Raw genomic sequence first — 22,097 nt, 5'->3', positions numbered from 1 at the left:
TGGATTTTTAATTTCCTATCATGTGAATATGATATAAGAAACATTGTTTTACGGAAAACTTTTACAATGTAGAATTCTTTTTTAGAAAAGTGCTTTTTTCCAAATGTCCCATGCTTGAATTTAACATTTCGAGTCCAATAATTATCATAGAAATAAATTCTTCGAGTAATTTTTCTATATTTATCCACTTACTTTCATCCTAACAATTTCAATAAATATGATTTTATAGTAAAGAGCTGATATTGATTGCTTTTTTCAGAATCAGGTTACCATAGAGAAAACCTGATTTCGTCGACGTCTGTTTTGTCATTCATCGTCTGCTTATCGTCAGAGAAAACAACGTTAACCTAAAAAAATCTGAATTCCGATAATTAATTTAAAGTAAAATATTGCTAGTAATTTATCATAAAATCGCACGTCTAAAGCATTAAAACTATGTTATGTTCTTGTAAACAAATAAAACATTTGTTCAAATGTTTGCTGAATTGATAATATTTATTTAAACGTACGGGTATACCTAACCGAACTGTCAACAAGTGATGGAAAAAATGTAAGTCAGTTTTAGAGCATTTAGATTCTAGAGAACCTTGTTGTTTGTGATTCTTCAACCAAACCAGACTTAATTACTCAAGGATTTTGTGAGTATTAAATCAATTCCTATATCCAAAGGTAGACAATGCTGGATTGTGACAATATTGTTTGGTGGAAACATTTTTGAGAGCTCAGTTATATTTTATTAATAATTCGGGTATCAAACCTCCACGGATACTTCATTGAAAAATAAACATGAAATAAGATTACCTGCTAGAAAACCAAATTACAAAGCTAGAAAACCAAGTACAAAGTATCATTTATTAACAAAATACAGATAAAAATAAATTGGAAGTTGCATTTGTTCAAATGCTTATTAATGAATACGGTAATTATTATTATTACTAAACGAAAATCACAATTATATTTACAGCATTTACATGACAATTACAATCAAATGCTGTAAATCACCCCGAAGACTTCTGCTACTGCAAATATTGACAACGGGGTAAACAGCTAGATGGAAATTCGATGAGCGCTACTTTACAAAAATTATTTGTCAGCCCGGGAATCTAACCCAGTACCTCCTAATTGCCGGTCAGGAATGCTTATCCTTACACCAAATTGACAATCTCTGGATAGCAGCGCCCATTTTATACAAAGCCATGGCGTCCAGCCAGTCTACTACTACTACTCCTTGGTGCTACAGCTCATACAGAGCCTTGACCTCCTTCAAAAAGCCTCTCCATTCGTCTCTATCGGCAGCCTTACGTCTCCATGCCATTACACCCAGCTTCCTAATGTCGTCATCCACATCCTCCAGCCAACGCTTTCTCGGATGTCCTCTCAGCCTTCTCCCTCCTGGCTTGTTCCTGAAGACCTTTTTTACAACTCTTGAGTCATGTTTTTTTTTAACAATGTAAAAGTATGATATCAACAAAATATTGAATCTCAATCATGAAAATGTATTATTTTATCATTGAATTTTTTTTCTTGACGAATTTATTATTTTAAACAAGAATGACCATCAGCGTTATAGACTATCTTTGTTTTTGCTGTCAAATGCCTCACGGAAGTTCACAAACATTATGTGTGGGTCTCACAATTTTATATATTTTTATTTAAAAATATGTTAGTTTCCCATGTTTATTTTTAGAAGATAAGTAGCAGAGTGTCCTGGTATGTACAAATTCATGGCTGCTTCAACCCAATGTATGGGGTCATAATATATAATCACACAATTTTTTAAAATGTATGAATTCAGGGCTACTTTCTTTTATTTATAAAATAGAATTACAGTACGGTACCGTTTAAAATTAATAAAACAACAATACAAATTGTAACTATTAGTTTCATAACGTAGATCCTGACGATGGTGTGATCACCGAAACTAGTAGTTACATTTTGTATTCTTGTTTTATTATTTTATTAATGTTAAAGGGTACTTCAATTCTATTTTATAAATCACACAATTATATGTCTTTCTCTTTAAAATGTGTTCTTCTAATGTTTTAAAAAAAATTCTAATGTTTATTCTTAGAAGAGAAGTAGCAAGGTGTCCTGGCCTGACACATTACTGTCTTAATCCCAATGTATGGACCATATGAAAAACATTCTATTTTACTTTCCTTGCCCTATTACCATTGGTAAGGAAAGTATTACGTAAAAAATTAAGGTACCCCCAATTTCCATACGTTTCAAGGTCCCCTGAGTCCAAAAAAGTGGTTTTTGGGTATTGGTCTGTATGTATGTGTGTGTGTGTGTGTGTGTGTGTGTGTGTGTGTGTGTGTGTGTGTGTATGAGTGTATGTGCGTCTGTGTACACGATATCTCATCTCCCAATTAACGGAATGACTTAAAATTTGGAACTTAAGGTCCTTACACTATAAGGATCCGACACGAACAATTTCGATCAAATGCAATTCAAGATGGGGCGCCTAAATTGGCGAAAATGTTGTCAAAAACAGGGGTTTTCACGATTTCCTCGAAAATGGCTCCAACGATTCTGATCAAATTTATACCGTACCTAAAATAGTCATTGATAAGCTATATCAACTGCCACAAGTCCCATATCTGTAAAAATTTCAGGAGCTCCGCCCCCATCTATGCAAAGTTTGATTTTAGATTCCCAATTATCAGGCATCAGATATAATTTAAACAAAAAATTTCGAGTGGAAAAGATTGAGCATGGAAATCTCTACAATTAATGTTCAGTAACATTTTCACCTAAAATTGAAAATAAGCTCAAAATTTGAGAAAATTTGATTATTCAATTGCAAACTGTTGGCAACTGTTGATTCTATTAAATCATTCACTATGAAGAGATAGCAGATCTCGTGTGTATCCAGCGTTATTGTCCTGTAACCAGATGGCTCAGATCTTTGAATAGTACAATCGGGTGCGCGTGAACACTAGCGTCAGGTGATCAATTTTCATAACAGCAAGGAAAGTTGTGTGAGTGCGCCACACCAGATTTTCATGTTTTGTAATTTGAAAATATGTTAATTTCAATGTTTTCAGAAGGGAAGTAGCGAGGTCTGTATTGTAGCCGTCAGTTGCTGGAGAATGGCCCGTATCGCATCCATGATTTTACTTCACCTCAAAGTGAGGACATATAAAAACACATAATTCTACGTTTTGTGGTTTGAAAATGTGTTAATTTCAATGTTTAATTCCAGACGAGAAGTAGCGAGGTGTCCTGGACTGTATTGTGGCCGCCAGCTGCTAGAGAATGGCAGTTGGAGTGAGTGTGGCGCCTGCCCTCGTGGCTTCAAGGTCAACGAAACGTCGATGTGTACACCCTGCACCGATCAGCCCGACTTCTACGATTGTTTGTACCTTGGATTCATGGTGCTTGTGCCCCTCATGTTCCACATATTCTGCATTGATAACATATCGTCGGTCAGAACAAGGTAATGATTCCAGTCACTTTCAATTTTATCAATTAGTAGCCTGATTAAGGTAGGCGCACACAGATCGTCATCGGACGGACGGCACGCATCGGACGATTTGATTTGATGCATTGTTTTCAATTGGAGTGCGCATATACGATGCGGATAGGTATGCGCACTTCAATTGAAAACAATGCATCAAATCTAATCGTCCGATCCGTCCTATGCGTGCCGTCCGTCCGATGAAGATCTGTATGCGCCTACCTTTAGTAGTTTTTATTTTAATCTTTGTCTTGAGCGTGGATAATAAATTATATACGTTGAATGAATGAGATAAACGTTGAATTCCCACTTATCAGTGAAAGTTACCGGCACGGTCATATAGCTTATTTTATCTATTCACAATGAATTTTATGAAAAAAATTTATCAACAACTTCACAAGCAGTCAGAGTGCAGTACTTTTTGCGGATGACACCACCTTGATTTCCAGAGGCACCTTTATCGAACAGAGAGGGAGCATCCTAGTCTGTTCATTGAAGAGACAAGCAGCTGCAGAAGAACCAGTGAAGCTGCTAGGTTTATGGATGGACAGGAGGTTGAGCTGGAACCATCATGTTCAATAGGTGTGCAGGAAACTTTCAGGAGTATTATAACTCTTCAAGAAACTGGGACACCTGGTTGACCACAGCAGCCTCATCATGGCGTACCATTCACTTTTCCAGAGCCACATCAACTGCTGTGGGGTCATGGACCAGCCGTTCATTATGAGCTGCTCCTACAGAAAAGAAAGCCCTGAGAATAGTGTCCTCCTTAGACTTAAGGGATCATTGCCGGCTTCTCTTCAGGAGTCTTGGAATCCTCACTGTATACAGCTAGTATGTACTGACTGTGCTCACTGTTGGACATGAAGAAAACCCGGTAAGAGATAAATCCATGAGATTTAGAGGATATATATTCTTCATGATATTGTTGATCTAGTGAAACAAAAATTTTATGAAAATATCAATTTTTGAGAAATTTATTAAATTTACTAAATATTACCATTCAACTCAACTAAAGTTATTTTTTGGTAAATTGAATTTTTTTTTAAAATTGATATTTTCAGAAAATTTTTGTTTTACTAGATCAACAAAACCATGAAGAATTCATCCTCTCAATCTCATGGATTATCTCTTACCGAATTTGAAATGTTCTGTCCCAAAAATTTAAACTTTAGGCGCTCATATCTCAAAAAGTAATGATCGGAAAAAAATGTTTCCTGTGAAAACTTCTTCATTTTGATAGCTTGATAATATACAAATCGAAAAACTTCGAAAAATATCACCAGTAGAAAGTTTATTTTTAGCCTTTGCACATCCTTAATAAAACGGACCACATCCTTACCTCCAACAATTTTATTTATTCCATTATTTGATTTTCTCCAACTTCATTGTCGTTGACACCCCCATATATTCGCCTGATAATTTTTCTGTCAAAAATTCTCAGGCACCAACAGCGGTGACATTCTCTCTCTCTGAGCCATGAGTGATTATCGGTCGGATCAGCGTTATAGACCATCTTTGTTTATGCTGTCAAATGCCTCACGGAAGTACACAAACATCATGTGTAGGTCTCACAATTTTACGTATTTTGATTTAAAAATTTGTTAGTTTTCCATGTTTATTTTCAGAAGATAAGTAGCAGGGTGTCCTGGTCTGTACAAATTCATGGCTGCTTCATCCCAATGTATGGGGCCATATAAAATAACAAATTCTATGTTTTGTCGTTTATCATAAATATGTATCGGATTGTATTTTTTTTTTTCTTTAGAGTAGCCTCTTGAATAGAAATCCAAGTATACTTTTTAAAAATTGTTTACTTACGCTATGTTTCGACTATGATGCCATTATCAAGCTATTATTTATTTATGTTACAAATATATTTATTTATTTATCACATTGTGTACAACTACTTAACATGAAGAAAGGCACAACAGGCTCATGCCCAAAACTGTCCCATTTCCAATTTATACTATACTGTCCAAATCAAAATTTTGGTTATGTCACTTTCATTTTTCAAAATACAATTTACCCTCTTCAATACTCAGATAATCGAGTAAATTTTGAATCAATCAATCAAGAATATTCTTTATTCCAAAAATACAGTAAGTACACAAATGATGAATAATATAAAATATAAAATACGAACAATTATGTACTTAAATTAAGTTTCCATATTATAGGTTATGGAATGAGTCTACATGGGCACTGTGGCCTGTGCGTAGACTCGAGTTGAAATTTCAAGTAGGTATAGTGAATCCTTATGAAGGGGGAGAAGAAAGAGAGGCAAAATTAATTCAATTTATGAGGGTAATTTCATTCAAATGAATGTCATAGTTTTGTATCGCAGAAAGTCATTCTGTATTGTAAAGTCCGTCTGTATCGTATATAGCCAGTCTGTATCGTATAGAGTCAGTCAGTATTGGTATAGAGTCAGTAAAAGTCATGTTAATTTTGCAGTCAGGTGAGTCCGCCGCCCGCCAAGACCAGAGCCACAGTCTCCTCCTCACTTATTTCAAACAACCAATATTTCAATCTTTTTTTGAAAATTGGAAGACTTACTGCTGAAAAAATGTTATTTTGCGGAAATAATCTTTTATAATTACGATATATTACTTGAGATAGGAAGAAGCAATTTGTTGTTGAGAAGGATCTTGTCAGCTGGATAGATCTGATCCCAACTGTGGCTGCATATCTCGTGTTGTGAGAATGTAGAGATGGTATTAAAATTGAACCAAAATGTTTATAAACATGAGTGAATAAATCCTTTATGTATAATTTTTTCAAGGGTAGAACTCTAATTTCCTGAAATAATAAAGATGAGGGGTATCTTCGACATTTACGAAAGCCAGCTTTAAGGATTGCTTTTTGAATAATTTCTAGTCTTCTTAGATGGGTGCGGTAGGCTGCTCCCCATGCTAAGATGCCATATGAGAGGCGAGACTGTACAAAGGCAAAATAAGCTACTTTAAGTTCGTTAAAATTGAGAATTTCTCCAAGGTGCCTGAATGCAAATATATATTTACGTAAGGTTTTCAATTGGAAGTCAATATGTTGTATCCACTTAAGTCTGGAATCAAAAATGACGCCCAGATACTTATATGAGAAAACTTGTTCAATACTTTGACATCTGCACGAATTATTTAAAAAGTCATTACAATTATGAATTTTAAGATCCTCTAGATTGTAATCAGTTGTATGGGTTAATGCAATTGGCATGAACTTGGTTTTAGATATATTTAATGATAATATATTTTGATCAAGCCATTTTTTAACAATAAGTAGATCAGATAAAGCTCTGTTTTTGGTTTCAAGCCAAGTGCTTCCCTGAATAAGTATTAAAGTATCATCAGCGAAAAGGAAAATTTCGCCATTCAAAGTTAACCGAGAGATATTATTAATATAAATTGAAAAAAGTATTGGGCCCAGGGTACTTCCCTGAACAACCCCAAAATTGATTGGTAGCTTCTCTCCCTCTGCCCCACATATAGATACATATTGCTGTCTGTTTGTAAGGTAGCTGGAAAACCAGTCAATTGCCTTACCCACAATTCCTATTGCTCTCAATTTATCAATCAACTTATCTCTGTCAACACTATCAAAGGCTTTTTTGAGATCAAGAAATATCATCAAAGCCTTCATATCACCTGACACAGCACTATGCAAAGCTTTGTTCACATCAAAAATCACATCAGAAACACATCTGTCACTCCTAAAGCCATATTGCCGGTCTGTAATAATGTTATTCAATGCTAAGTAAGCAACAAGTTGCTCCTTGGCAATTTTCTCTAGAATTTTGGAGAAAACTATCAGTAGAGAAATCGGTCTGTAATTATTTTTATCTGAAAAACAGCCTGTTTTATAAAGTGGAAAAACTTTGGCAATCTTATAGATATCAGGAAAAACTCCGTTTGTCAAACTCAGATTTATTATATGAAGGAGAGGTTCAAGGATTATATGGATATTATCTTTAAGAAGGCAGGCCGAGATCCGGTCGTAACCAGGCACCTCTTAGTGCGGTCACACACCTTAACACGTCCCGCTCAGAAACAGGATGAAACGCAAATTCTGTGTCTACAACATAGTCAGTATCATTCACTATCAGAGCACCAACTGAATCGATCGAACGAGCTAGATTCTCTCCTACTGCAGCAAAAAAAATGTTGAAATCATTTGCTACATCTCTGCAGACAGTGATAGGTGTATGTGGTGAATTGGACAAAAATTTATCCAATGGAAAGCTATCCTTTTTCACATTTCTTCCTCCTAACTCGTTTATCAGCTTCCAAAACAATTTATGATCATTTTGGCACTGGTTCAATTTATTACGATAGTACATCCGTTTTGAATTCTTAAGTTTATTTGTAATTTGTTGTCTGAAGACACAAAAATTTCGCTTCAGCTCTAAGTTAAATGGTTGGTTTTTTACTTTTTTGCTCATCTTGTCTCTTTCACGAATCAACACAATTAGATCTCGAGTGATCCAGGGTTTGAGCTTCTTATATCTAGTGGAAATATTTTTTAATGATTTTTTAGAACTGGAGATTGCCTCAGAAAATAAATAGGAAAAATCAGCGGAACATTGGTTGACGTCATGTGCTTGTGTGATGCTATTGTAGTTGATTCGACTCAGGTTGGCGGCTAAGAGAGCGCGATCAATGTAGTGGTGTGTGATAGTGTCAGTCATGTCAGTCTGTGTAAAATTGTCAAAATCAATAGTGAGTCCTATGCTGTAGTGATCTGTCAAGTGCGATTGCAAAACAGCTGATCGCACATTTACCATAATTATCATTATACCGTATAAAAAAATGGTCTATACAAGATTTTGTGTTTTCAGTTACTCTTGTTGGTATGTCAATGCACTGAAAAAGTCCTGCTACTATCAATGTGTTTAAGTAAGTGTCAGTGTTCAAAGTATTTCCTAATAAGTCAAAGTTGAAGTCACCACTCCAAATAATTGTTGTGGCTCTATTGAATTGGTTAATATAGTCGTCCATTGAGTCTAAAAATAATTGAATATCGCAGTCGAAAGTCCGGTAGAAAGCCAAAAGACAATAATTTTGATTTTTGAAAGAAAATTCCAATTTTAAGCCATACACATCAGCAATAGAAGTTTGTACGGCACTCACTGATAATCTTTTATTGTAGTAAACTATAACACCGTCGGCTCTGTTTCGTCGTCTGTCAGTAATTACATAGTCAAATCCCTCTAAAGGTATTCCCTCCTCACCTTCTCTCAACCAGCATTCTGTTAGTATTATGAAATCCAAAGTTGGTAAACTATCTAGATAGACCAAAAGTTCATCTACATTTTTGGAAAAGCTACGAATGTTACATTGAAAAAACTTTAGCCTCTCCCCCCCTCCCTCCGTAGAAAAGAAATTCACAAATTCATGTGTTGATTCAAGCTCTAAACATATGTGGTTAAAACATGATAAATGATCGTCATCAATCATCCGATTGAAACTCCGTCGACTGCGCACAGGCCACCCACCCAACTGGTCAACAAATTAACAATCGCACACAATTATACAAAAAGGATTGATTAACCTGAATACTTGGAATTTGATCGAATTAAATGAGTAAACTAGAAAAAAAATAATTGAAGAGTAAGATATATTAAATAGAATTAAATTCATGAAGTTTCATCTATAAAAGTTTTAAACTTTTTTCGTGAAAAACAACTCAGAGACATATACTTTAATTTATGCTTTTTTAAGTGAATAAAGAGTAACAAGCAAAAGCAGTTTCCTAAAATTGAACAGTCAAACATACGAACGAGGAGCATACAACTTTTGTAAAGTAGAGTACCAGTTCTAAATAAAAAATAAATAATAAAAAGTAAAATATATTCTGTTTACAAATTGCAAATTTTACAATGCCTCAATTGTATCTAATTCGATTAATAATAAAGTTATCTTTATTCAAAGTTAGGTAGAATTTTGAAATGAGAAATTATACGCTAAAATAATTGAAAATGCCGATTGACTCTTTATCTAGAGATAAGAGGCAACACAACGGATCAAGGAAAAGCACTTGGATAGTCGCCTCTTGATGAACTATCGCCTCTGTCTCACCAAAGATATAAACTCGATAAGATAAGCAAGTTGAACCACCTCAATTGAGAATGAAAACCAGGAATTCTATTTCTGAATAATTCCTATTTCTGTATATTGCTTTATCTACTACCGAATATTTCACTAGGCGAAAGGAAAAAGACTGTTGGGAATATTCCCAATTTCATATTGACATAGTGAATAAAAATAAGCTTATACTGTCACCATATAATTACGATAGGTTGTAAGAATTCAGTGAATAATCAAACAAGATGATGATTATTATATTCATTATACGTAGCCTACTGAAAAGTCATAATTTCTCTTAAGTTCTAAAAATAATTATAATATGAAATTAGTTACAAAGATCAGTAAAAAAAAAAAAAATCTTCTTGATGTTTGAAATAAAATACAATAATATAGTGTTATAAAACCAAAAAAGAATAAAATATATATTATCTCCATCTAGGAATAGGTAATCCATAAGTTAACTATTTAACTTCTTCACAGTGATTTGTTTCTCTTGTCACTTCACTGATAATTCAATTGGGACTTATTCTTTTTCGACAAACCTAGCAAGGTCCTCAATGAAGTAAATACGTACCGCTTTCGATCCCTCAGTCTCCTTCAGCATTACCTTGCCATTGGAGAAACCTGCGAATGCAATTTTCTTCTCTCTTTGTAGCTATCTCGCCTTCCCCATCAGCTGCTTATTATGCGGTGTTAGATGCTCGTTGATGTAAACACGGCCAGGAGCTAGATTTTCCTTAATGTCGGTTGTGCTGAGTCCCCTCTTCTTCCATGAAGCCTTCAGCTATTCCTCCTTTACTTGTTTGGATACGAATCAAATAGATACTATATAATTATCATATATATTATACCATATGTATTGTATTATTAACATAATTTGTTGATTTCCAATGTTTATTTTCAGACGAGAAGTAGCGAGGTGTCCTGGACTGTATTGTGGCCGCCAGCTGCTGGAGAATGGCAGCTGGAGTGAGTGTGGTGCCTGCCCTCGTGGCTTCAAGGTCAACGAAACGTCGATGTGTACACCCTGCACCGATCAGCCCGACTTCTACGATTGTTTGTACCTTGGATTTATGGTGCTTGTGCCCCTCATGTTCCACATATTCTGCATTGATAACATATCGTCGGTCAGAACAAGGTAATGATTCTAGTCACTTTCAATTTTATCAATTAGTAGCCTGATTAAGGTAGGCGCACACAGATCGTCATCGGACGGACGGTATGCATCGGACGATTAGATTTGATGTATTGTTTTCAATTGGAGTGCGCATATACGATGCGGATAGGTATGCGCACTTCAATTGAAAACAATGCATCAAATCTAATCGTCCGATCCGTCCTATGCGTGCCGTCCGTCCGATGAAGATCTGTATGCGCCTACCTTTAGTAGTTTTTATTTTAATCTTTGGCTTGAGCGTGGATAATAAATTATATACGTTGAATGAATGAGATAAACGTTGAACTCCCACATATCAGTGAAAGTTACCGGCACGGTCATATACTGTAGCTTATTTTATCTATTCACAATGAATTTTATGAAAAAATTTATTAACAACTTCACAAGCAGTCAGAGTGCAGTACTTTTTGCGGATGACACCACCTTGATTTCCAGAGGCACCTTCATCGGACAGAGAGGGAGCATCCTAGTCTGTTCATTGAAGAGACAAGCAGCTGCAGAAGAACCAGTGAAGCTGCTAGGTTTATGGATGGACAGGAGGTTGAGCTGGAACCATCATGTTCAATAGGTGTGCAGGAAACTTTCAGGAGTATTATAACTCTTCAAGAAACTGGGACACCTGGTTGACCACAGCAGCCTCATCATGGCGTACCATTCACTTTTCCAGAGCCACATCAACTGCTGTGGGGTCATGGACCAGCCGTTCATTATGAGCTGCTCCTACAGAAAAGAAAGCCCTGAGAATAGTGTCCTCCTTAGACTTAAGGGATCATTGCCGGCTTCTCTTCAGGAGTCTTGGAATCCTCACTGTATACAGCTAGTATGTACTGACTGTGCTCACTGTTGGACATGAAGAAAACCCAAGATCTGCTACAAAGAAGAGGTGATATTCATGCATACAATTCTAGACATGCTGCCTCATTGGAGATACCTCGCAGCAGGAACTTGGTAAGACTGGCTGGAACTTCACAACACAGGCTACAAAATTCTTTGACTGTCTTCCCAAGGAGATACAAGGCAAACCTACTCTAGGTTCTACACAATTGTGAAGAACAAACTCGTTGAAAGGCCACTCTACGCACCAAGGAAGTAGAGTGAGTAGCCTCTTTTTGCGGATATAGCACCTCCAAAACATGACATTCATGCGGTTTTTTTAAATGGATGTGACAGAAGTTATTTTGACACTGCCTATCTGGTGATCCCAGTCCTTGGCATCGGCTTCAAGTATTAAAGGTATAGTAATTTCTTTAGAAAAAAGGAATACTTAGGTATGTTAATTCCTAATAAAAGGTAATATAATTCCTATGATTTCTATTTGGACTATTTTCACTCAGCCTGACGCCCCGACCGTGCGAGTATGAATAGTCCCATAAGAATTTAGGGGAATAATAATTTCACTGTACCGGTCACGTTCACTGGCACCGGTGAAACGCCAATGTATGATGAGATCCCACTCTTTCTACAAAGTACCCTCAAGTCTATAAATCCTCCATGGAAGATGTACCCAAAGATTATGGAGCATGGTACCATAACTTCCTAGTTGAAGATCCAACTTAAAGGGTGCATGGATTTGATCTCCAGAGGAAAGAGTGGAGTGTGGAAAAATGGCGATGCGCTCAGGAGCAAAAGAGATGGAGCCTACAGCAGTCAGATTTGTGTGTTCAAACACAAACCATAAGCTACATAACACTGCTGAATGCCCAATCCATTCTTTTGAAGGAGACCTAAGAGAGCTGCATGAAGCCACAAACAGAGCTGTAGACTGGTTAAAGCAGCTAAGAATAGAATTGTGAGTGACTCTGGAAGAAGAACTAAGTATTTTTATTTTCAGGCTAGGCCTGAAAACTGATATTTTGGAGACGAGGGTCTAAGACCTGATTATTATTCTATTTCCTGAAGAAGAAAAAAAAAAAGAATTTCAAGGCTGATGTTGGCGTCGGACCATACGAATGAATGAATGAACTGGCACTGGTATGTGGGAATCCAGCTTCAACCGACAATGAAACTGAAGTTGCGAAGCTTCAGACAAAGGGTAAGGCGGCCCATTTCACACCAAAGCTGGGCCGGGCCGGGCTGGAGGCGGATCGGCCGAGCAGAATCTGCCTGCGTTCGCACTGAAGCCGATTCATTCAGTAGGTTTTCTAGCCTTGCAGTGAGAACTCACTACGTTGGAAGATCGAACTAAACTGAAAGAAGGCAGAATCCGCTTGGCCGGAAACGCTCGAGTTGGGCATCAAGCCGACTGCACAAATCCGCTCGGCTCGGCCCGGCTTTGGTTTGAATGCTCCCGACTAAATCCTGCATATTTAACGCGCACGCGGATTCCGCTCGGCTCGGCTCTGCCCAGCTTTGGTGTGAAACCCCACTAAGAATGCAAACATAATGGAGCGGCGAAGGTAGCGTCATAGACTAAGTAAACAGATCTTAGATCTGTGGTAGCGTCAAGATTGACTGTTAAATGTAATGCATGTATTTTAATGGAGTACACAAAATGAAGCTGTATGTTTTGACCCATTTATATACATGCATTACATTCAACACTCAATCCTTGAGCTACCTTCTCCGATCCACTTTTTTCTACTCTAAGCCGTTTGTTCAGTTTTTTTTGTATAGTCTCTCATTCAATTGGTATGGATAGTTCCTGTGAAGAAGATTGGCACGCTTTCAGCCACCACATGTGTTTCAATACATTAAACTTGTACATAAAATTTGTATATCCTTACAATTTGTCACATCCTGTAAGCTAACTACAGAAAACTAATGAATTATCTCAATTTTGTTCTAGCTACAGCAGTTCGACCGGAATTTTGGTACTGCACTTGTCAGCGTTTTTAGAGGTGGGCTTAGCAGCTGTACTCACTCTGTACTTTTCCGACCCAATTGGAACGTTCGAGGTGCGATCTTGCCGAGTCAGAATGCTCTCCGATTGGTACACTCTACTCCATAACCCCAATCCGAACTTCCAAGAAACTATTCACTGCACTCAGGAGGCCGTCTATCCGTTGTAAGTGAAAGAAACAGAACCTACTTTATTACTAAGGTCCACGTTATAATGGCTGTGTTTGATTGACAATGGTATTGCCATCCTTGTCTATCATTCAAGAAAGAGAATAGCGCTATCTCTTTATCTCTTTGCCCTGTTGCCAGATTGTCTTTCAACAATGTAGAATTAATAATTATTATTTGACAAAATATTTCATCTTAATTATGAAAATTCATTATGAAATTATTGAAAAATATAATTTCTTGCTTAATAAAATATAATTGATTATTTTAAAAGAGAACGAATAGTTAATTTACATCAATAAACAAGCTATATGTATGTGTATCAAATGAATAGTATTGATTTTTTTCCTACAGTTACGTTGAAAAAGTGGCCATTGCTGCACTGATTACAGAACGCAAAGAATCACTTTTCCGCTCTAGTGCGGGAGAAATTTTTCTGCACTCCAGATTTGCAACATGGCAACGCAAAATTCTTAGTAGGTTATATGGAGCAACAGTGCAGCAAAATCAAAATGAAGTTGGTAACAGTGACTGGGCTGCTATAGTGAGCAGAGGTGCAACGAAGCACAACGCGCTAATTATTAGTATTAGATATTATAACCAAGGACAACATTTTTATTCAATTTGACAATAAATTAAGGTTTTTATCATTAATAAAATTACACAGAAAAACATTTGATGCATTTCAGGCAATTTTACCCATAATTACCCACTTTTCATATTCAATGGTAACTGTAGGAAAAACTTAATGTGAAATACGTGCGCAAAGTACCTCTGCTGCACTCAAGAAACCATTCCGCCCTCGCCTACGGCTCGGGCGTAAACGTTTCTTTCGGTGCAGCAAACTGTCACTTTGCGCACTAGTTGCACAAATAACTATTGTGTTGTTTCATTCAATAGTATTGATTTTACATCAGCTACCGTCTGTAGAAGGCATTGACTAGACCGAGGATCTTTCTCCACTGCCATTATAACGTAGACCTCACTATAGTGTATAAATTCGGGGGAGGAACAATTTTGAGCTGTGTCTGTTTGTTTTCTCCCAATGTTTTCAACGAATTGTGTGTAAAGTCTGTGATCTTTTATAATGTATGTGTATCAAATGAGTAGTATTGATTTTTTGTGTAGTTTCATTCAATAGTATTGATTTTATGAACGTTTTCTTTGTAAAGCATCTTTTGTATTTCAATGGATCATCATAGTACATTCAGTCTCCTTTCTTTGTCAAACCCCCATCCAACTTACAGCGAGATTTACGTTATAAAGTTGGTGGAAAGGCTAGTAACGCATTGGTCCTTTTCTAATCATCCAAATTATGTGTATATATGATACAATGTATAAATAAAGCATTTTTCCAGAGCTTATGCGGGATTCCCGGCAGGGCAAAAAAGTTTAATATTAATATAATAAAGTGATGATATGAATTGTGGAAGCTCTACGGCTAAAGACTTACTTTCAATTAGTATTTTGTATATTATATATTTATTTATTGGATAGAATAAACAATACAGTAGTCGCAAAGTGACAGTTTGCTGCACCGAAAGAAACGTTTACGCACGAGCCGTAGGCGAGGGCGGAATGGTTTCTTGAGTGCAGCAGAGGAACTTTGCTCACGTATTTCACATTAAATTTTTCCTACAGTTACCATTGAATATGAGGAGTGGTTGATTATGGGTAAAATGATGGCTGAAATCCATTAAATGTTTGTCTGTATAATTTTGTTATTAATAACAACTTTAATTTATTTTAAACTTGATAAACCAATGAAAATTAATAAACAATAATTTATTCAATTAAAAATTTAATTAATCCAATTAATTTGAAAATTTGAATAATTTTGAGTAAATCTTAATTTCTAAATAATTTTTTAACCAATCAATTTTTAAATGAAAAAAATATTATTTGAAATAATGAATAATGAATAATTAATAATATGCAAAATGTATAATTTAATGAGTTCTCATTTTTATTTATTTGAAAATCATAAAAATATAGATAGAACAAATTTGCATTCAAAATACACGCCAACAATGTCAACAGCTGATTGGGATGGTAATACGCAAAGTGATACTTTGCGCACTAGAGCGTAAAAGTGATTCTTTGCGTTCTGTAATCAGTGCAGGAATGGTCACTTTTCAAGGTAACTGTAGTAAAAGTAGTATTTCAGTTCATCTGTTATTGGAATCAATACATATCCATCTATTATTGGAATCAATAAAATAGAAAACAAGAAACAGTAAAAAACATATATTTTTCCTAATTTTGATAAATTTGGCATGTAGATGCTTCTTACTTGTATATTTTGCAGGTACACTATGGTTCTAATTTTCTACGCGTTCAGCGTGTGCATAATGATGCTGATCAGGCCTTGGCTGGCCAAATACTTTGTGCCGAAGGGTGGCAAGGTGACCATCTATGCGGCACTCTACCTCTATCCAATATTGGCGGTGCTGCACTCTGTGTTCGGAGGACTCATTTGTAAGTATTCCACATGAAGCGTTTTTCAGGCATTTTCAAACGAGTCAACAAGGCAGAAAGCTCTCCGATTGGCTGATCATCAGCTGATTCCCGAACGCCAAGGCAATCAGCCAATCGGAGAGCTTACTGCCCTGCTGATGACAAAACTAAAAACTTAGTTGATGACTCGTCCGTAAACGCCTGAAAAAATGCTTCGTGGGGCTTGGCCCTTATTGAACACTTCATGAATTAATCGATGTTTGAAATTGAGAACATATTTGAATCTAATATGAGTTTTTCTGAAAAATTAACAACATTGTTGTTATATTTTATTAGTATAGTATTTTATTATTGGATAGTGTAACCTTAGTGAGCCAATGCTGCTATAGTATGGTCCACGTTATAATGACAGTATTTGATCAACTTTGATGTTGCTATCCTTGTCTATCATTCGACAAAGCCGGTAGTACGAGATACTATCATTTTCTAGCTCCACAACGATGCCAATTATGTTTTTGACAATGTAGAAATATAATTAATTAAGACAGAGAATCGGCAACGCTATTCGCCTTTCTTTATCCACTGCCATTATAACGTGGACCTCACTATATCAATTACTTTATTATTTTAGGTTACTCTTACCTCTTACCATCAATTCTATAGTGAGGTCCACGTTATAATGGCAGTGTTTGATTAATAATGGTATTGCTATCCTTGTCTATCATTAAACAAAGCGGATAGCGCTATCTCTTTCTCGCTTGCTCTGTTGCCAGATCGTCTTTTAACAATGTAGAATTAATAATTAACAAAATATTTCATTTTAATTATTAAAATTCATTATGAGATTATTGAAAAATATAATTTCTTGCTAAATAAAATATAATTTATTATTTTAAACGAGAATGGACATTTCAGTTCTAAATTTTCTTAAATAACTCAATATAATTCGTTAAAAGTGGTAATTGAGTGGAATATTTCTAATTAATTTATCAATTTAAGCCATCTAAATTCAAAATTTATAGTTTTCATGTTTATTTTGCACCAACATTTTATAAAAATTGTACACGTGAAATTCTAACCTTAACTTGGACTTTGTCACCTATAAATTTGGAAGAAAAATAGCACAAGGACTACCTTATTATTTTATATTTCAATGTTATTACATTAGTGCCATTTGCATTGTAAATAAATAAATAGATAAAAATAATAAAATAGATATTACATCAATAAACCTGTATCATCTACCGTCTATAGAAGGCATTGACAAGACAGAGGAACGGCAACGTTGTTCTCCTATCTTTCTCCACTGCCTTTATAACGTAGACGTCACTAAAAAATATCTCAATGCTACAAATAATAAATGCAAGGGAAGAATCATTTCATTTGTATCATATTTAAAAGCATAATTATTGCAACTGATTTATTGTATTATACTACCCAATTTGACGACCATTTATTTCTATAAGACTACTTGATTATTCTTTGATGACATGACAGGTTTCAGGTATTCATCCAATTATACAGTGTCCAAATCAAATTCAATTTTGATTCATTTATCAGCGTCAGAGCTCTTGCTGGGTGCTTGTTTGGCTGTTAATAATAATTTTGCTCTAATTTTTACTCTCAATTATCGAAAATTCGAAATTTAAAGCTTACAATATTATTATAGGGGTATTAATGAATATAATTTTTATATGTCTTCTCCAAAAAGTCTTTATAAAACCAATAAATTTTGAAAAAATTGTGTTTCGAATTGAGCTATTAGGATACAATGAAATTTAGTTGTTTATCTTGATTTTTTTATATTTCTGAAACGGTTCTCTTTTTTACAGATTACTCATTCCCGTACATCATTATAATATTGTCGGTGGTATCATCTGCGGGTCATTTTGCTGTGGAACTCGATCAGGTAAATAAATAATTATATAAATATAATACTAATTTGAATAGGTCAGGCGATACAAATAGGTGAAAAAACACTTAGAAACTTACATTGTTTTCCGAAATTTTCGGTGACTGCGGCACCTTTGTCAACGGTTGTTGTAGTTGTAGTCAATATTTATATAAATATAGTTTATCTCTTTTCTGTATAGAGCTACTTGTAATATAAATATAAATAAAAATAAAAATCTCAGTACCCTTTTTTTAAATATTTTAAACATGTTGTGATAAAATATTAAAAAAAGGGTACTGAGATTTTTATTGTTATTTATATTTATAAATATAGTTATATTGATATTATATAATGTTATATATAAATATAGATATTTATTCATTAGTAGATATAATTACAAATCATAATTATATGATTGGGAAAGAATTACAGGCTTGGCCCAAAACTATGCTTCTCCAAAATTTATTAAATTCTTGAACTAAAAATAAGAAATAGAAATTTCTTTATTGACATAAGACATTTAACAGAATGTATGGTCAATCGTCATAATATATTAGGCTATACAAAATGTCAAGCAAAAAAATATAATTCTACAATATAAAGTAATTTACAAAACCATTATCACAATTTATACACAGAAAAATCAATTTCATAAAAATCAGTCACTGTATAAATGCATTCTTGCTGCAGGATAAATTTAACAGTTTTTTGATAGTCATACAAGAAAGGCTCTTAATAAATAATGGCAGGAAATTGTACAATTTTACTCCTGTAAACATCCAGCTATTTTGAGATTTTGAATACCTGAGGTATTCAGTTCTTATGTTACTTCTTTGCCTCGTGTTATGATGTAAGACCTGGTCTCACACCGTGGATACGATTACACCGTGTTGAAGGGTGGCCACTAACGACAAGACATGCATGATAAATATGTGTGTACACACATGTCGTCACACATTCTTGTGACATCACAGCAAAAAAATCAAATCAAATTTATTTCCATTCAAAATACAGTTTACAAACATAAATATAAAGGCTTTGAACAAAATTTTCTGAAGGTTTGGATTTTGTATCTTTGATTTTTTGTTGTTTATTCTTTCTTGCTACTTTATTTTAGGAATAAATTATTTAGGTAAAATGTGAAAGAAACACTTAACCACTACACTTGGACATAAACTACATGGATGGACTGTCATTTATGGATTAACGGGGACATACATATGGATTGTAACCGTTTTGGGCTTAAGCCTGTGGTACTCAAGATACTACTTCTTCAAAAGTGCAAGTACAAGCTTGAGGAATAATTAGTAACTACTGAGAAGTTCGAAAAACCACCAATTTTCAACCATATTGGAGAGTTTTTGAAATATCACGTAGAAAAGAATGTTTTGAATGTTGTATTCAACAGTTTTCCAGGAGATTAAGCTACTTGGTCTTATGATTGAAACTGTATAAACAATATTCCAGAGAAGTTGTGTTTAAATGATTGAATAAATTAGATGAATTATTGTGTTTTGCAGACGGTGCGAAACCTGCTCCTGAGCGCAATTCGCGACTTGCGCAGTGCAGTGGTGGTGATCGGTCACTGGGCACTGCACGCGTACGGCATAGTGGCCCTCACCGAACTGAAGGACCCCGTCTTCCACCTGATGCTGATGGGCCTGGTGCCGTTGCCCGCCTTCTTCTACGTGATGACCGCCCGCTTCACCGACCCCCACAAGGTGCACACCGATTGATGCCGTCGCCGCGGCCGTTGCTTCATCACCACGCAATAGCCGAGGTATGCACTTTATAGCCGAGATGGTTTACGGTCTATGCATACGCCTTGTCGTCCCATCTCCCAATATTGAATCTACGCTACGCTGGTGTGAAAGACATTTAGTCGCGAGGATATCTTGTTATGCATCTATACATAAATTGGCGGAGCTTTGGACATATTCATCGGAAAGAATATTCAAAATATCCTTCCCAGTTTTGAGTGTGGTGAGAGTGTGAGAACGGAACAGTTTGAAAGTCTACCAGCGTTACTTAACATGTAAACAACCAGCTATTTTGAGATTGTGAATACCTGAGGTATTCAGGCCTGAGGAGAAAGGGAACATGTCAAAATTTTTCATTTTTTATGGTTGAAATGAGTTGTTTACTGTGGGATACATCGAATGGAGTTGAAAGGGAACATGTCAGCATTCTCTTTATACGAGAAACAGATATCGTATTTTTGCTGTACTGGAGTGAAAGAGAACTAGTCATGACACACATGTTCCCTTTCAACGCCGAACATTCGAAAATTAGCTGTTTGTCAGTTGTGATTTTTATGCTTTTGTTAGGTTACCTTTGATTCACGCGTTGCTTTGAGTTTAGATTGCTTTCGGTTGAGGTGTTTGTAATATCATTAATAGGAAGTTAACAAAAAACTCAATTTTAAGGGGTGAATCTTATATAAGTGCTTATACTGGATTAAAATTGTTGTCTTAAAAGCGTTTGCACCCTAATGACAAAAAACAATCTTGAAATTATCGATACTTTTAACTGTATTCAGTTTTTTCTCTCCCCTGTAAAATTCTGATTTTTGACATGTTCCCTTTCTCCTCAGGCCGATTCAACTATATTATATTATAATACAACAGTCACGGCTGAAATATGACATAATTTAGTGACAGTCAGAGTGACCCGTGGTCTAGTGGATATGATGCTTGCGTAGCAGCTTAGAGGTCCCGAGTTCAAACCTAGAATATGAAAGAAAGTTTTTGACCAGGACACTATCGTCGGATGGGCACATAAACTGTCGGTTCCGGTTGAAGTAAGACAGTTTCAAGGCCCATTGACGGCTTTAAAAATATAAATACAGGGTTTCAGGCCAAGGAACTCCCCACCAAAAAACGGCCATAGTCATACGAATGTACTTTTATTATACTACTGTATTACAGGTGAACATTGTAAATGCTACTTTTAAGTATAATGTTCACTAATATCGTTTGTAAATAGTGCTATACTGTATTGTAAGTGAACTATATTTAATGCCGCATCCACACTCTCGACAAGTGCGTACAAATGACGAGCGCGAGAGCCAGCGCTCGCCTTCATTCGCCTCATTGGCCAGCCGAGCATCCACAAATGGTCACATTGAAGTGTGGATATGGCAAGACCAACGAGTGTGGACTAGGTTTAAGGCTGTGCAAAGGCTAAAAATAAACTACTCGTCATATTTTTCGAATTGTATATCATCAAGCTATCAAAATGAAAAAGTTTACTCAGGAAAACATTTTTTTTCCGATCATTACTTTTTGAGATATGAGCGACTGAAGTTTGAATTTTTGGGACAGAACATTTCAAATTCGGTGAGATATAAATCCATGAGATTTAGAGGATAGATTCTTCATGGTATTGTTGATCTAGTAAAACAAAAATTTTATGAAAATATCAATATTTTTGAAAAAGTTATTCAATTTACCAAAAATAACTCAACCAAAAGTTATTTTTAGTAAATTGAATAATTATCTTAAAAATCGATATTTTCAGAAAATTTTTGTTTTACTAGATCAACAATACCATGAAGAATCTATCCTCTAAATCTCTTGGATTTATCTCTTACCGAATTTGAAATGTTCTGTCCCAAAAATTTAAACTTTAGGCGCTCATATCTCAAAAAGTAATGATCAGAAAAAAATGTTTTCCTGAGAAAACGTTTTCATTTTAATAGCTTGATGATATACAAATCGAAAAAACTTTGAAAAATATCACGAGTAGAAAGTTTATTTTTAGCCTTTGCACAGCTATAAGTGTAAGTGAATAGATGGCTCGCCATAGTGAAAGTCTAGCACTTGAACACTCTCCAGTCTTGTCTTGTCTAATTACTTCCAAGTAGACGTTTCGCCTACTTCTTCTGTATATAGTACTATACTGAATGGCAGACTATATTTTTATATCTAAGAGTACTATTGCCAAGAAAATTGTCATTAATATCTTCTGTAAGAAGTTCTTTAGTGAATCGCTGCTGTACTTAAATAAATAGTACTA

The 22,097-nt window shown here is 35.3% G+C and overlaps 1 protein-coding gene across 2 annotated transcripts; it reads left to right on the top strand.

The window, feature by feature from the left end:
• Positions 1–301: 301 nt before the first annotated feature.
• Positions 302–20,179, top strand: LOC111044019 (JNK1/MAPK8-associated membrane protein). 2 transcript variants are annotated; one of them, XM_039426503.1, is made up of 6 exons: positions 302–550; positions 10,451–10,684; positions 13,509–13,727; positions 16,038–16,207; positions 18,019–18,095; positions 19,601–20,179. In XM_039426503.1, the coding sequence occupies exons 1-6, from the start codon at positions 540–542 to the stop codon at positions 19,814–19,816; spliced, it is 927 nt and encodes a 308-aa protein (XP_039282437.1). In that variant the 5' UTR covers positions 302–539; the 3' UTR covers positions 19,817–20,179. The 2 variants fall into 2 exon arrangements, with proteins under 2 accessions (XP_039282437.1, XP_039282438.1); XM_039426504.1 differs by lacking the exon at positions 10,451–10,684 and adding an exon at positions 3,209–3,442 and having other exon boundaries at positions 312–550.
• Positions 20,180–22,097: the final 1,918 nt, after the last annotated feature.

Source organism: Nilaparvata lugens, chromosome 4, assembly GCF_014356525.2.
Source record: "Nilaparvata lugens isolate BPH chromosome 4, ASM1435652v1, whole genome shotgun sequence".
NCBI classification, from domain to species: domain Eukaryota; kingdom Metazoa; phylum Arthropoda; class Insecta; order Hemiptera; family Delphacidae; genus Nilaparvata; species Nilaparvata lugens.
The sequence above is the reverse complement of the archived record's forward strand: the minus strand, read 5'-3'. Positions and strand labels throughout refer to the sequence as shown.

Excerpts from the sequence above, each read along its gene's own strand:
- LOC111044019 (XM_039426503.1), top strand. Across the intron at positions 13,728-16,037 it reads CAGGAGGCCGTCTATCCGTT|GTACACTATGGTTCTAATTT; the intron begins GTAAGTGAAAGA and ends TATATTTTGCAG. Across the intron at positions 16,208-18,018 it reads TGTGTTCGGAGGACTCATTT|ATTACTCATTCCCGTACATC; the intron begins GTAAGTATTCCA and ends TCTTTTTTACAG.